General features: G+C 45.4%; 1 protein-coding gene across 1 annotated transcript in view; it reads right to left on the bottom strand.

Moving 5' to 3' along the window:
• The window catches only part of unc5b (unc-5 netrin receptor B), a 271,559-nt gene that overhangs the window by 32,873 nt on the left and 225,489 nt on the right, over positions 1-13,197 (bottom strand). Inside the window, exon 10 of the mRNA XM_060854379.1 lies at positions 10,342-10,710. Coding sequence (XP_060710362.1) covers positions 10,342-10,710 — 369 coding nt within the window. The remainder of the gene's footprint in view (positions 1-10,341; positions 10,711-13,197) is intronic.

The following is a 13,197-nucleotide window of genomic DNA, read 5'->3' on the forward strand; positions in this document are numbered from 1 at the left end:
ATTTCGAGATTGTTAATGCCAAGAATAATGAAAGCTGGTTGACAGTAGAACTAAAATGGGAGGTTGGTTTCCAGTTAATGCAGTTGGCAGGTGACATTTATCATAAATATAAATTGCGTGCCACTGTATTATTGTTGACATTTTCTGCTTTGGGTTTTTTTTTATATAAAGATGTTCGCACAGGAGCAGAGATTACATCTCAGTCAGCTTGGAAAACAGGAAATGATTATGAACTATAAAATAAAAAGGAATGTTGCTTTACATGGGAACTCAACAATTGATATTGGATCAGGCCCAACCTGTTGTCTGTCCTCCTTGTGAAGGGAGACAGGAGCAGGTACAAAATGGGTTCCTGGTAGTTGTACAAATGAGGGGATGGGAGGAGTGGGGTGAGGAATCTGAAATTCACATTGGGGGGGGGAGTGGGAGATGATGCAGCCTGAGTATCGCATCAAACTGATGTATTTGCTCAGTCTGCACTCCCCATCACATGGTACAGTCAGCTGCCTGACACCCAGAGCTGACTGATGGCTGAGGTCAGGCCTTTCTGAAATGAGAAGATCGTGTTACCATCGAGCATCGCTTTGCTAGATCTATCAGTAAGCTTCCGGTCGGGTGTGACTCACCTGCCTTTTCTCAGGCGCAGACCAGTCGAGCATACCTGACCTGCTTCTGCCAGACATGAAGCAACGGTGACTGACAGAAACTCCCCAGAACAAGGCAAATCAACACAAACACAGAGGAGCAAGCTGCAGGAACACCTCTCATCGTTGTACCCTTCAACGTGGACTTCAACAGTTTCCTCATTTCCCCTTCCCCCACCTCACCCTAGTTCCAAACTTCCAGCTCAGCACTGTCCCCATGACTTGTCCTACCTGCCTATTTTTTTTCCACCTATCCACTCCACCCTCTCCTCCCTGACCTATCACCTTCATCCCCTCCCCCACTCACCTATTGTACGCTATGCTACTTTCTCCCCACCCCCACCCTCCTCTAGCTTATCTCTCCACCCTTCAGGTTCTCTACCTTTATTCCTGATGAAGGGCTTTTGCCCGAAACGTCGATTTTCCTTCTCCTTGGATGCTGCCTGAACTGCTGTGCTTTTCCAGCACCACTAAAATCCAGAACTTGGGTAATGAGGCAACAGGCATGGGAGAGCTCTGATCCAACTGTGATTGTAGTTGTATTGTGGAGGCGAACACTGGGATGGTATTGATCAGCGACCAGCTCTCATTGATCGGTTTAGTTTTAGATAAGAAAGGGACAAGTGTACATTTGGGTTCTAAAACGTGGTGGGGCGAAGAAAAAATGATAGCTAAAAACCGAAAGAACTGCAGATGCTGTAAACGAGAACAAAATCAGAAACTGCTGGAAAAGCTCAGCAGATCTGGCAGCATCTGTGGAGACAAACCTGAGTTAACATTTCGGGTCAGTTCTGAGGAAGGGTCACCGGGCCTGAAACATTAACACTGATTTCTCTCCTTGGATCCTGCCAAACCTGCGGAGCTTTTCCAACAATTTCTGCTTTTTTTTTAATTTACAGCTTCTGCAGTTCTTTCGGCGTTTATTTAATGTTCCTTCACCAATTGGTTTCAGTTGATTTGATTTAACTCAGATCCCTTATTTAAGTTTTCCATAGAAGCTAAAGATGACTGTGATCTGAATTTGTTCTGATACGTCACTGCGATGAGAGTTAACGTTTCGGGTCAGTTCTGAGGAAAGGTCACCAGACCCAAAAGGTTATCTCTGATTTCTCTCCACAGATGCTGCCAGACCTGCTGAGCTTTTCCAGCAATTTCTGTTTTTGTTTGTAAAGCGAAAATATTTTGTTCCCAGAGCGTCTTGGTGGGTGCTGTTTAACCACTGTGAAATCAGTTATAAAGCAAGTCCTGCATTTATGTAGCTGCTTTTGTGACCACAAGCAACTCTGAAGATGTTTGGAATGTAGTCACTGTGTGTAGAAAGCTCCCATAAATCATTGGGAAAATGGAGCATACAGTCTGCCTCAGTGACGAGGCACTGAGGGAGAGGTGTTAGTCAGTGGTCCTTCAAATGGTGCCATGAGAACCTTTACACCCAACGGAGTGGGGGAGTTGGCACCTTGGTTTGACACCTCACTCAGAAATCTGCACCTCTGATAGTGCAGCATTCCCCCGGCATGCCCGAAACGTCGATTCTCCTGCTCCTTTGATGCTGCCTGACCTGCTGCACTTTTTCACATTTTTCAGCTCTGATCTCCAGCATCTGCAGTCCTCACATTCTCACAGTAATAGCCCAGTCTGTGTAGTTTCCTCATCAGAAAATTCACGCATATTATTTGATTTATAAACTATCAAATTTGCTTCGATTTGATTACCACTCTGTAACTTCCATTATGCACCTAAAATGATCCTCAGACCCTCAGGGGTGTTTTACAAAATAAGTTGTTGTTGCAGGTCTATATATTGTTCCCTTTCCTGAAAGCCCTGTGAATTACTCTGAAATGGGCAATGGTTTTATGCGCTGTAATAGAAGTTGGAAGTCCAGGGACATTGGTGAGGCCTTTTCTGGAATACTGTATCCAGTTCTGCTTGCCTAGTTATGTGAAGGATATTATTAAGCTGGAGAAGGGATTTACCAGGATGTTGCACCATATGGAAGGTTTGAGTCATAAGGAGAGGCTGGATAGGCTGGGATTTTCTTCACTGGAGGGTAGGAGTTTGAGAGATGACCTTATTGAAGTTTATAAACTAATGAAGAGTATAGATAGGATTAATGGTTGGTGTGTTTTCCCTAGGATCGGCGATTTCAAGACCAGGGGACACATTTTTAAGGTGAGAGGAGAGAGATTTTAAAAAAAAACATGAGTGACAAATTGTTTACACAGAGAGTGGTTCGCGTGTAGAATGAACTTCCTGAGAAAGCGCTAGATACAGGTACAATTATAATGCTCAAAAGATATGTGGATAAGCACATGAATAGGGAAGGTTTGGAGGGGTATCTGCCAGGAGCAGGCAGGTGGGACATAGTTTAGTTTGAGATTATGGTCAGCATGGACTGGTTGGACCGAATCGACGTTTCGGGCATAAGCCCTTCTTCAGGAATGAGGAGGGTGTGCCAAGCAGGCTAAGATAAAAGGTAGGGAGGAGGGACTTGGGGGAGGGACGTTGGGAATGCGATAGGTGGAAGGAGGTTAAGATGAGGGTGATAGGTTGGAGAGGGGGTGGGGCGGAGAGGTTACGAAGAAGATTACAGGTCAAGAAGGCGGTGCTGAGTCTGAGGGATGGGACTGAGAAAAGGTGGGGGGAGGGGAAATGAGGAAGCTGGAGAAATCTGCATTCATCCCTTATGATTGGAGGGTTCCTAGGCGGAAGATGAGGCGCTCGTCCTCCAGGCATTGTGTTGCCATGGTCTGGCGATGGAGGCGGCCAAGGACCTACATGTCCTTGGCGGAGTGAAGGTGGGCTATAACTGTGTCTGGATTTCAGTGAAGTTGGGCAGGCTAATTTATGTGAAGGAGCAAGGTGAATTGGTAGGTTAATGTGCTTTGCCTGACATTCCAGTCTGTGCCATTTTTGGACAGGTTTCAGTATATTTATTTGAAGTGCAGAAAGGAGTTTAATGTGGGAACATTAAAAACCATCACCATTATGAAAATGTGTCTGTGCAGTCCTCAAGTCTGTTCACGGATACATTTTCAGCTGAAGATTCAGACCATGGCTGATAGAACATAGAACAATGCAGCACAGAACAGGCCCTTCGGCCCTCAATGTTGCACCGACCTGTGAACTATTCTCAGCTCGTCCCCCTACACTATCCCATCATCATCCATGTGCTTATCCAAGGATTGTTTAAATCTCCTTAATGTGGCTGAGTTGACTACATTAGCAGGTAGTGCATTCCACGCCCTTACCACTCTCTGCATATAGAACCTGCCTCTGTCTTCTGTCTTAAATCTAACACCCTTCTATTTATAGTTATGCCCCCTCGTACACGCTGACGTCATCATCTGAGGAAAAGGACTTTCACTGTCTACCCAGACAACAACCTTGCAACTTTAAAGCTAAATAACTGCTTTCACCCTGGAAGAGGTCAACTAAGGCAACACGGAGCAGGACACTGGGTCTTCTGATGTTTGAGGCCTTGTCTCAGTTTTACCCAATCAGCCCTTAGCCCTGACCCACCTCGAGATGTTCAAACGCAGGGATGTAAAATCAAAGTTGTTTGTTTCTTGGACATGTTGGAGCTTGGGACAGCTCTATGTTGCGTAAAGACCTCTGTACATGTGGAGGTGATCACATCCACGATAATATGAGCATGGGAAATGGGGTGCATGAGTGCCAATGCAGCACAGTCAGATGCCAAGCTGTCAAAGTTGAGATTATCCCCAAATCAAAGTTCCTCTTTATGCTCCCTGCTCCGAAATTGAACAGGAATGCTCAGAAATATCAAATAATGCAAAACAAAACACAATACCCTGGACTGGTTCCCAGAATGCAATATCCTCTCAAGATGACATTCATAAAGCTTTTGATCTTGAATCTGATGCCATCTAAGTGCCTTGATTAAAATGCTGCCAAGGATCCATCAGCAACGTGCAGGTGAAATAGGGAACAGCCACACTGATGGGTAATAATGTGCCAAAGAAGCAATGCTGATGTGAAAGAAAACCTTTTTCTTTCCCTCAGTGAGTGGTGTGGGTCTGGAACACCCTGCCTGGAAATATGGTGGAGGCAGGTTCAGCTGAGGTATTCAAGAGGGACACTGGACGGTTATTTAGATAGAAATTGTGTGCAAGGCTATGCAGGTAATTGCAGGAAATAGGCATTAGGTAACGAGGCGTGTGCAAACAGACAGTGCATGCATAATGGGCCAAACGGCCTCATTCTGCACAGTAACAACTCTGGGATAGGCTGAGTGTGTTACACATTCATAATGGGCCAAACAGCCTCATTCTGCACAGTAGCAACTCTGGGATAGGCTGAGTGTGTTACACATTCATGGAAGCACAGAGAATAGGAGGCCATTTGCTCCACTGAGTCTGTGCTGGCTCTTTCAAGGAACAATTCAGTTAGGGTCGAGAGTGGGGTGCTGGAAAAGCACAGCAGATCAGGTATCATCTGAGGAGCAGGAGAATCGACATTTCAGGCTTAAGCCCTTCCTCAGGACAATTCAGTTAGCCCCACTCTCCTTGCCCTCTCCTTATATCCATGTTTTTTTTTTCCTTTATCTATTACCTAAGTTCCTTTGAAAGCTGCAGTGGTTTGTTTCCACTGTCCATTCAGACAGCTTATACCTGATCCTAACCTTTTGGAATTGTAAGAAAGTCATTGCCTTTATTTTTGGTTTGGTCAATCACTTTAAATTTGGGGCCTGTGATTACTGACAATGTCCCTTTAAGCTGTGATGTCCAGAAGTCTTTCAACAATCCAAAAGTTCCCGTGGAGGCCACGAGCAGGCCAGCTCCTTTAAAGGAATATGTCGATGTGCAGCTGTGTACAATGTCCAAAGAGGCAGTGCACTTCAATAAAGTTGCCAGCACCCTTCGTTGTGCGTACAGTTTGTCTGGAAGAGAGTTCCCCTTTAAGGGCTGTTTGTATACCGTGCTGTGACTCTGCCTTACTGCTAATTTGCATTGGGTTTGCATGTTGCACACATACAGGAACCAGTTCATTTCCTGCTTTGTAACTTATAATGTATTTTACTGTTTTAATGAATTAATCCAGAGTTAATTAATCTCTGATCATTATCACATATATAAGCATATATTGCCTTTCCCTAGTTGCCCTTGAGAAGGCGGGGGTGAGCTGCCTTCTTGAATCGCTGCAGCCCATATGCTGCAGGTGGACCCACAATGCCCTTTAGGAAGGGAATTCCAGGATTTTGACCCAGTGACACAATTATGGAACGCCGATATATTTGCAAGACAGAATGGTGAGCAGCTTAGAGGAGAGCTTGCAGGGGGTGGTGTTCCTATCTATCAACTGCCTTTGTCCTTCTAGATGGAAGTGGTTACGGGTTCGGAAAATGCTACCCAAGAATGTTTGGTGAATTTCTGCATCTGGTAGATAGTACACACTGCTGGTATTGCGCGTCGGTGATGGAGGGTGCTTGTGGATGTGGTACCAATAGTACTCTGTGTTGTTTACTTGTAAAGTTTTAATTAACTACTTTGCCAACCTACACTGTCACTCACAAAAATCTTAGGAGAAACCTCCCAGAGTTGTTCCATCCATTAAAATTGGACCATTTTGGGTTTATTTTCTCTCCTGCTTCACCCACCCAAAGTATATTGCCTCCTGCGTTTCCACATTGAACGTTTTCTTATAATCCTTCATCTATTTTATCAGTTTGTCTCTATCCTTTTAAAGCTTAGATTAGAGTGGTGCTGGAAAAGCACAGCAGGTCAGGCAGCATCCGAGGAGCAGGAAAATTGACGTTACGGGCCAAAGCCCTTCATCAGGAATAGAGGCAGGGAGCCTCCAGCATGGAGAGACAAATGAGAGGAGGGAGTGGGGGTGGGGAGAAAGTAGCATAGAGAACAATAGGTGAATGTGGGTGGGGATGGAGGTGATAGGTCAGGCAGGCGGGTGGGCGAAGGTAGCAAAAAGTACAATGGGTAAATGGTGGTGGGGATGAAGGTGATAGTTCAGAGAGGAGGGTGGAGTGGATAGGTGGAAAGGAAGATGGCAGGTAGGGCTGAGCTGGAAGGTTGGAGCTGGGGTGAGGTGGGGGAAGGGGAAATGAGGAAACTGGGGAAATCCACATTGATGCCCTGGGATTGAAGCGCTCCGAGGAGGAAGATGAGACGTTCTTTCTCCAGGTGTCGGGTGGTGAGGGAGTGGCGGTGGAGGAGACCCAGGACCTGCATGTCCTCGGCAGAGTGGGAGGGGGAGTTGAAATGTTGGGCCACGGGGCGGTGTGGTTGATTGGTGCGGGTGTCCCGGAGATGTTCCCTAAAGCGCTCTGCTAGGAGGCGCCTAGTCTCCCCAATGTAGAGGAGACCGCATCGGGCAGAGATTGATAGATTCTTGTTGTCTCGAGGAATTAAGGGCTATGGGGAGAACGCTGGTAAGTGGAATTGAAATGCCCATCAGCCATGATTGAATGGCGGAGTGGACTCGATGGGCCGAATGGCCTTACTTCCACTCCTATGTCTTATGGTCTTATGGGCACCACTCTAATCTAGACTCTGGTTTCCAGCATCTGCAGTCCTTGTTTTTAACCTCTATCCTTTTAAAGTCTATTACTGCCTTTCTCGCTGCACTCTGCACTTACTTGGTGTCCTCTGCAAATTTCAAATTTGTGTTATGTAAGTTTGAGCCATTAACATAATATAAAAAAAACACCCAGTGGCATTTGTCCTGAACTTCAAGGAACCTCTATGTCCAAATAAAAACAAGAATTGCTCCAAATGGAATTTTATTGGATGAGAAAGGTTTATCCAATTCATCACCTACTCTGTTATGATATGATGGCACTTGGGTCTTTATGATACATCATTGCAGTCAGTCTATGTTCAGGAGTCTGTAGCAGAACCAGACATGACAAGAGGGAAATCCCTAGGAGTGGAGAGCCATGGGGACAGTTTACTGGTGACACAACCATTAAACACAGCTATCATGTACACCTCCACTAAACTCTCTAGATTCACTGAACCCAGGCTCAAAGTCACCTGCTCCGTGCTCCGCTTACCATATATGTCTCAAATCAATCATTGATTCTATCTATGGGAAATCAATCAAATTTACATTAAAATTGATCAGCACTGACTGCTTCCACTTTCTCCCTGGACAGTGTGCTCCACATTTCAACTGCTTGATTATCCACATATTGGTTCCACAGAATGTGCTTTGGATTTATACACCATTCCTCACACCTCCCCCTCTCCCACCACAACCACCACCACAACCGTTCAGGTGCACTTTGGACAATGAGGAGCTGCTATCTATTATTTAGTCCCAACAGAATTCTTAAAACAGTAACTTTATCACCTCCGAGTCCTTTCTGTGCCAGAGCAAATAGGTAAAAGGTAAAAGGTGAAGCCTCCCTCATCCTACCAGACCATAGGGGCTGTTCCCTGATGAGAGAGATAACTGGTGAGGGGAGAGATTGAGAAGGAGAGTCCTTCAAGGTAACATCAGCTGGTGCAGGAATCGAATTGAACCCACGCTGTTGGTGTTACTCTGCATCGCAAACCAGTCAATCAGCTATAAAAAAACAGAAATTGCTGGAGAATGAGTTCTGAGGAAGGGTAACTGGACCTGAAACGTTAACTCTGATTTCTCTGCACAGGTGCTGCTACATCTGCTTTCCAGCAACATCTTTCTTGCTTGTTTATAACTGCTGGAGAAACTCACCAGGCCTGGCTGCGTCTGTGGAGAGAAAACGATCTGAAGAAAGCTCACTGGATCCGAAATGTTAACTCTGCTTCCACCCCACAGATGTTTAATTTCTCCAACATTTCTGCTTTGGTCTCAGATTTCGAGCAATCCTTTGCTTTATTTCAGCTGACCAGCCAACTGAGCAATCACTGGTTTGCCCAATTATTTCCCATAATGACATCCCTTCAGTTTCAGAAATGGAGCCCCGATTAGAATTGATCCTCTATCGCCACTGGTAGATATTCATTCCTGTCTCTGCCATGCCCCCCCTATTACATTATGGCTGGAATACGGAGCTCAGAAAGAGCAGAGGAACACACACTACGGTTGTCGTTAGTGGTTATGTTCTCAGCAGTCTAGGTCCTAAACTCTACCATTTGAAGGGTAGTCTTCTGCTGTTGGTTCCTGGTTTCAGCTCTGGCAATATCTCAACATTAAAGTTCTCATTTTCAAATCATAAGATGACCTAGTCCTTTTCATAGCTGAAAATCTGTTGCTGGAAAAGCGCAGCAGGTCAGGCAGCATCCAAGGAACAGGAGATTCGAGGTTTCGGGCATAAGCCCTTCTTCAGGAATGAGGAAAGTGTGTCCAGCAGGCTAAGATAAAAGGTAGGGAGGAGGGACTTGGGGGAGGGGCGATGGAGATGCGATAGGTGGAAGGAGGTCAAGGTGAGGGTGATAGGCTGGAGTGGGGTGGGGGCGGAGAGGTCAGGAAGAAGAAGAAGTCCTTTTCATCCCTAATTCTGCAACTTCCTCCAAGCCTCCAGGATTTCTATGCGTGATCATGTCAGCATCACGACTTCCGGAAATCCTCTGGGTGACAGACATGCTCAGTCCTAGCCCGAAAGTTCTGCAGCTGCCTCATTGTTCGCCTTGTAACTCCTCCTTAAAACCTGATTTGGTGAGTCATCCTAACACCTCCTGATATGGCTTGGCCAACTGAAGTCCTTTATTTGTCATTCATTCATTCATGGGATGTGGACACTGCTGGCTAGTCCAGCATTTATTGCCCATCCCTCATTACCCAGAATGCAGCAAAGAGTCAACTACGTTGCTATGGGCCTGGAGTCACATGTAGGCCAGACCAGATAAAGATGGCAGATTTTCTTCTCTAAAAGAAGGGGTCTTTATATAATTGACAATAATTACAAAGCACGGAAACAGACCCTTTGGTCCAACCAGTTCATGCCAAACGTAATCCCAAATTAAAAGTAGTCCCACCTGCCTGCTCCTGACCCATGTCCCTCCAAACCTTTTCTATTCAAGTACTTATCCAAATGTCTTTTAAATGTTGTAATTGTACCCACATCCACCACCACACAGACCAGCATTATTTTTCGTATATAGAATTCAAATTTCACCATCTGCCATGGCGCGATCCATCCTCACATCTCCAGAATATTAGGGGTAGATTCTTCACACAGCGGGTTGTGAGTTCATGGAATGCCCTGCCCGTATCAGTGGTGAACTCTCCTTCTTTATGGTCATTTAAGCGGGCATTGGATAGGCATTTGGAAGTTATTGGGCTAGTATAGGTTAGGTAGGATTCGGTCGGCGCAACATCGAGGGCCGAAGGGCCTGTACTGCGCTGTATCCTTCTATGTTCTATGTTCTATTAGCCTGGTGCTCTGAGTTGTTTAAAATTCATTCACAGGATGAGTGCCTTGCTAGCCAGGACAATATTTATTGCCCATCCCTAATTGCCCTAAGGGCAGTTAAGAGTCAACCTCATTGCTCTGGAGTCACATGTAGGTCAGACCAGGTAAGGAAGGCAGCTTCCTTCCTTAAAGGACGTTAATGAATCAGATGGATTTTTTCCAACAATCAACAATAGATTGTCCAGAGTCCCAGAGATATACCACGGTCTCCCCACCCCAACAAATCTCCTTTGGACCTTTCACTGTCTGAAAAGGCTTCATATCAATGACATTTGTTGTTGTAGCCTTTACCCACCCTGAATGCAAGTCCAAGACACAAACCTGAGTTGGGCACTGTCAGTCGTCCACCCAGACAGCCAAAGGTTCCACTGGCACTGTATCCAGGGTCTCTGGGCATGGTGCCCAGGTGCTGGGAGCTGAGGGCTTTGTTCCTCATGTTCATGGTAATATTGCTGTCGCTGCTGTTGCCTCCAGGGTATGTGCCTGAGTCCATCTCACCCACCAGCATGGAGGTGGTCGTCGAGGAGTTGTATACTTTGATCTTCAGGCTGGGCAAGGGGTCCAAGAGTGGGGAGTTTGTCATGGGAATCTTGTCAGCTGTGTCCTGGAGAGTGTACATGGGTCCCCGGTATGAGCCAGCGCTGGCTGTCAGGTCAGGCTGTATTGACGAGTTCAACAACTGGGAATTATCTGGAACAAAGATACAGAAACATGACGAGATAAATGTCTGGTTATCCACTTTGGTGGCAAGAACAGGAAGGCAGATTCCTACCTAAATGGAATCAATTTAGGTAAAGGGGCAGTATAGAGAGATCTGGGTGTTCTTGTACACCAGTCAATGAAGGTAAGCATGCAGGTACAGCAGGTAGTGAAGAAGGCTAATAGCATGCTGGCCTTCATAACAAGAAGGATTGAATATAGAAGCAAAGAGGTTCTTCTGTAACTGTACAGGGCCCTGGTGAGACCACACCTAGAGTACTGTGTGCAGTTCTGGTCTCCAAATTTGAGGAAAGACATTCTGGCTATTGAGGGAGTGCAGCATAGGTTCACGAGGTCAATTCCTGGAATGGTGGGATTTCCTTACACTGAAAGTCTTGAGCGACTGGGCTTGTATACCCTTGAATTTAGAAGACTGAGAGGGGATCTGATTGAGACATATAAGATTACTAAAGGATTGGACACTCTGGCAGCAGGAAACATGTTTCCGCTGATGGGTGAGTGCCGAACCAGAGGACAAAGCTTAAAAATACGGGGTGGACCATTTAGGACAGAGATGAGGAGAAACTTCTTCACCCAGAGAGTGGTGGCTGTGTGAAACACTCTGCCCCAGAGGGCAGTGGAGATCCAGTCTCTGGAGTCATTTAAGAAAGTGTTGGATAGAGCTCTCAAGGATAGTGGAATCAAGGGTTATGGAGATAAGGCAGGAACAGGATACTGATTAAGGATGATCAGCCATGATCATATTGAATGGTGGTGCAGGCTCGAAGGGCAGAATGGCCTACTCCTGCACTTATTGTCTATTGAGATTAGCACTAAACTTACAGCACTGATCAATCCTACCGGTCTGCCCCAAATCAGCTACCTCTCATTTCTTTGTATCTCATTTCTTTAACATATCCTGACTCCCTCAGGGATTAATCTAACTTCCCTTTCAATGCAGTGATATAGTTAATGTTATTCGACAATGTTATTCTCTTTCATTGTTATTTTTGTCAATGTTACTAGACAAAAGAAATCCAGCAGTTCCACTCTTACACCTGGAGGAAGGGTGAGTGCGTGCGTTGTTCCCAGTTCCATGTTGGATTTAATGTAATTTAATGGTACTTGGTTTTGATTTCTCTCTCCCCCAAAAGTGAAAAAAAGTTTGTGTTGATTTCAGCACCAAGAAAAACTAATCCAAAGACAGATTCTTGGATGCCCTTTTGTTTCTTACATTGGGACATACATCGGCCATTCAGGCCCTCAGGCCTGTTCCACCATGACTGATCTAAGGTCTAAGTCCTTACATTTGTTTTTATTTAACTTATTTTCCTTAATCAATCTGTTTGGAGATGTTATTGTACACCTCTGGAGTAGGTGGGACTTGAGTGCTGGCTTCCTAGAATAGAGGTAGTGACATTACCTCTGCACCACAATACGACATAGACCTGCCTTTGGTCCATACCCCTTAGTACCTTAGTCTGGAAATTGCACAATGTTTGTTATAATTCCGAGAAGACGAAAGCTGTTGGAAGTATTGCTGTGATTCCCGGCCCAGCAAGACAGGTCAGTCCTTATTTACTGGCTTTGTCTTAGCCCCCTGGCATTTGGGTGGGTATATGAATAGGAAGGGATATGGGCTGGGTGCTGGCAGATGGGACTAGATTGGGTTGGGATATCTGGTCGGCATGGATGGATGGACCGAAGGGTCTGTTTCCATGCTGTACATCTCTATGACTCTAGTTTCTCAAGCCTGAGATATATAATCTAGACAAACTCGTTCCTCACATCCTGAATGTCAGGCACTGAAGGACATGAGGGAACCAGATGGATTTTGTTTTCCTGAAATTATTTCAAGGTGATCATTACACTCTTAATACCAGACTTTTATTGATTTCAAATTTCACCATCTGCCACGGGGGGGAATTTGAACCCAGGCTCCATGAACATTGCCTGGATCCATGGATTAACAGTCCAGCGATAACACCACTAGGCCATTGCGGCCGTAGTGATATCAATTTAGCTTCTAATGTTGCAATGGCCCAGAGGTCAACATACTTGTCTCTAAGTCCGAAGGTTGTGTGTTTGGGTCAAACTCCAGAGGTCTGACTGACACAATCCAGACTGACACTCCAATGCAGGACTGAGGGAGAGCTACACTCTCAACATTTGTCATCTTTCAGACGAGACACTAAACTGAGGCCTCATCTGACTTCCTCAGATTGGAAAGCACTGCTTTGAAGGAAAGAAACAATAGCGTTTTCTACCATGTCCATCTTCATTCCTCAACAAACTGAAATAAATCATCTGGTATTATTACATTGCTGTTTGTGGGATCCTGCTGTGTCAGAATTGGCCGCTGTGTCTCTTGCTTAACAGTGGCTTAATTGGATGTAAGGTGCTTCGGGGAGCATTGGGATGTGAAGGAGGCTATAGAAATGTAAGAATTTTTCTTTCTACCCTGATTAACCCTTTGTT

This window comes from Hemiscyllium ocellatum, chromosome 43 (genome assembly GCF_020745735.1).
Source record: "Hemiscyllium ocellatum isolate sHemOce1 chromosome 43, sHemOce1.pat.X.cur, whole genome shotgun sequence".
NCBI classification, from domain to species: Eukaryota; Metazoa; Chordata; class Chondrichthyes; order Orectolobiformes; family Hemiscylliidae; genus Hemiscyllium; species Hemiscyllium ocellatum.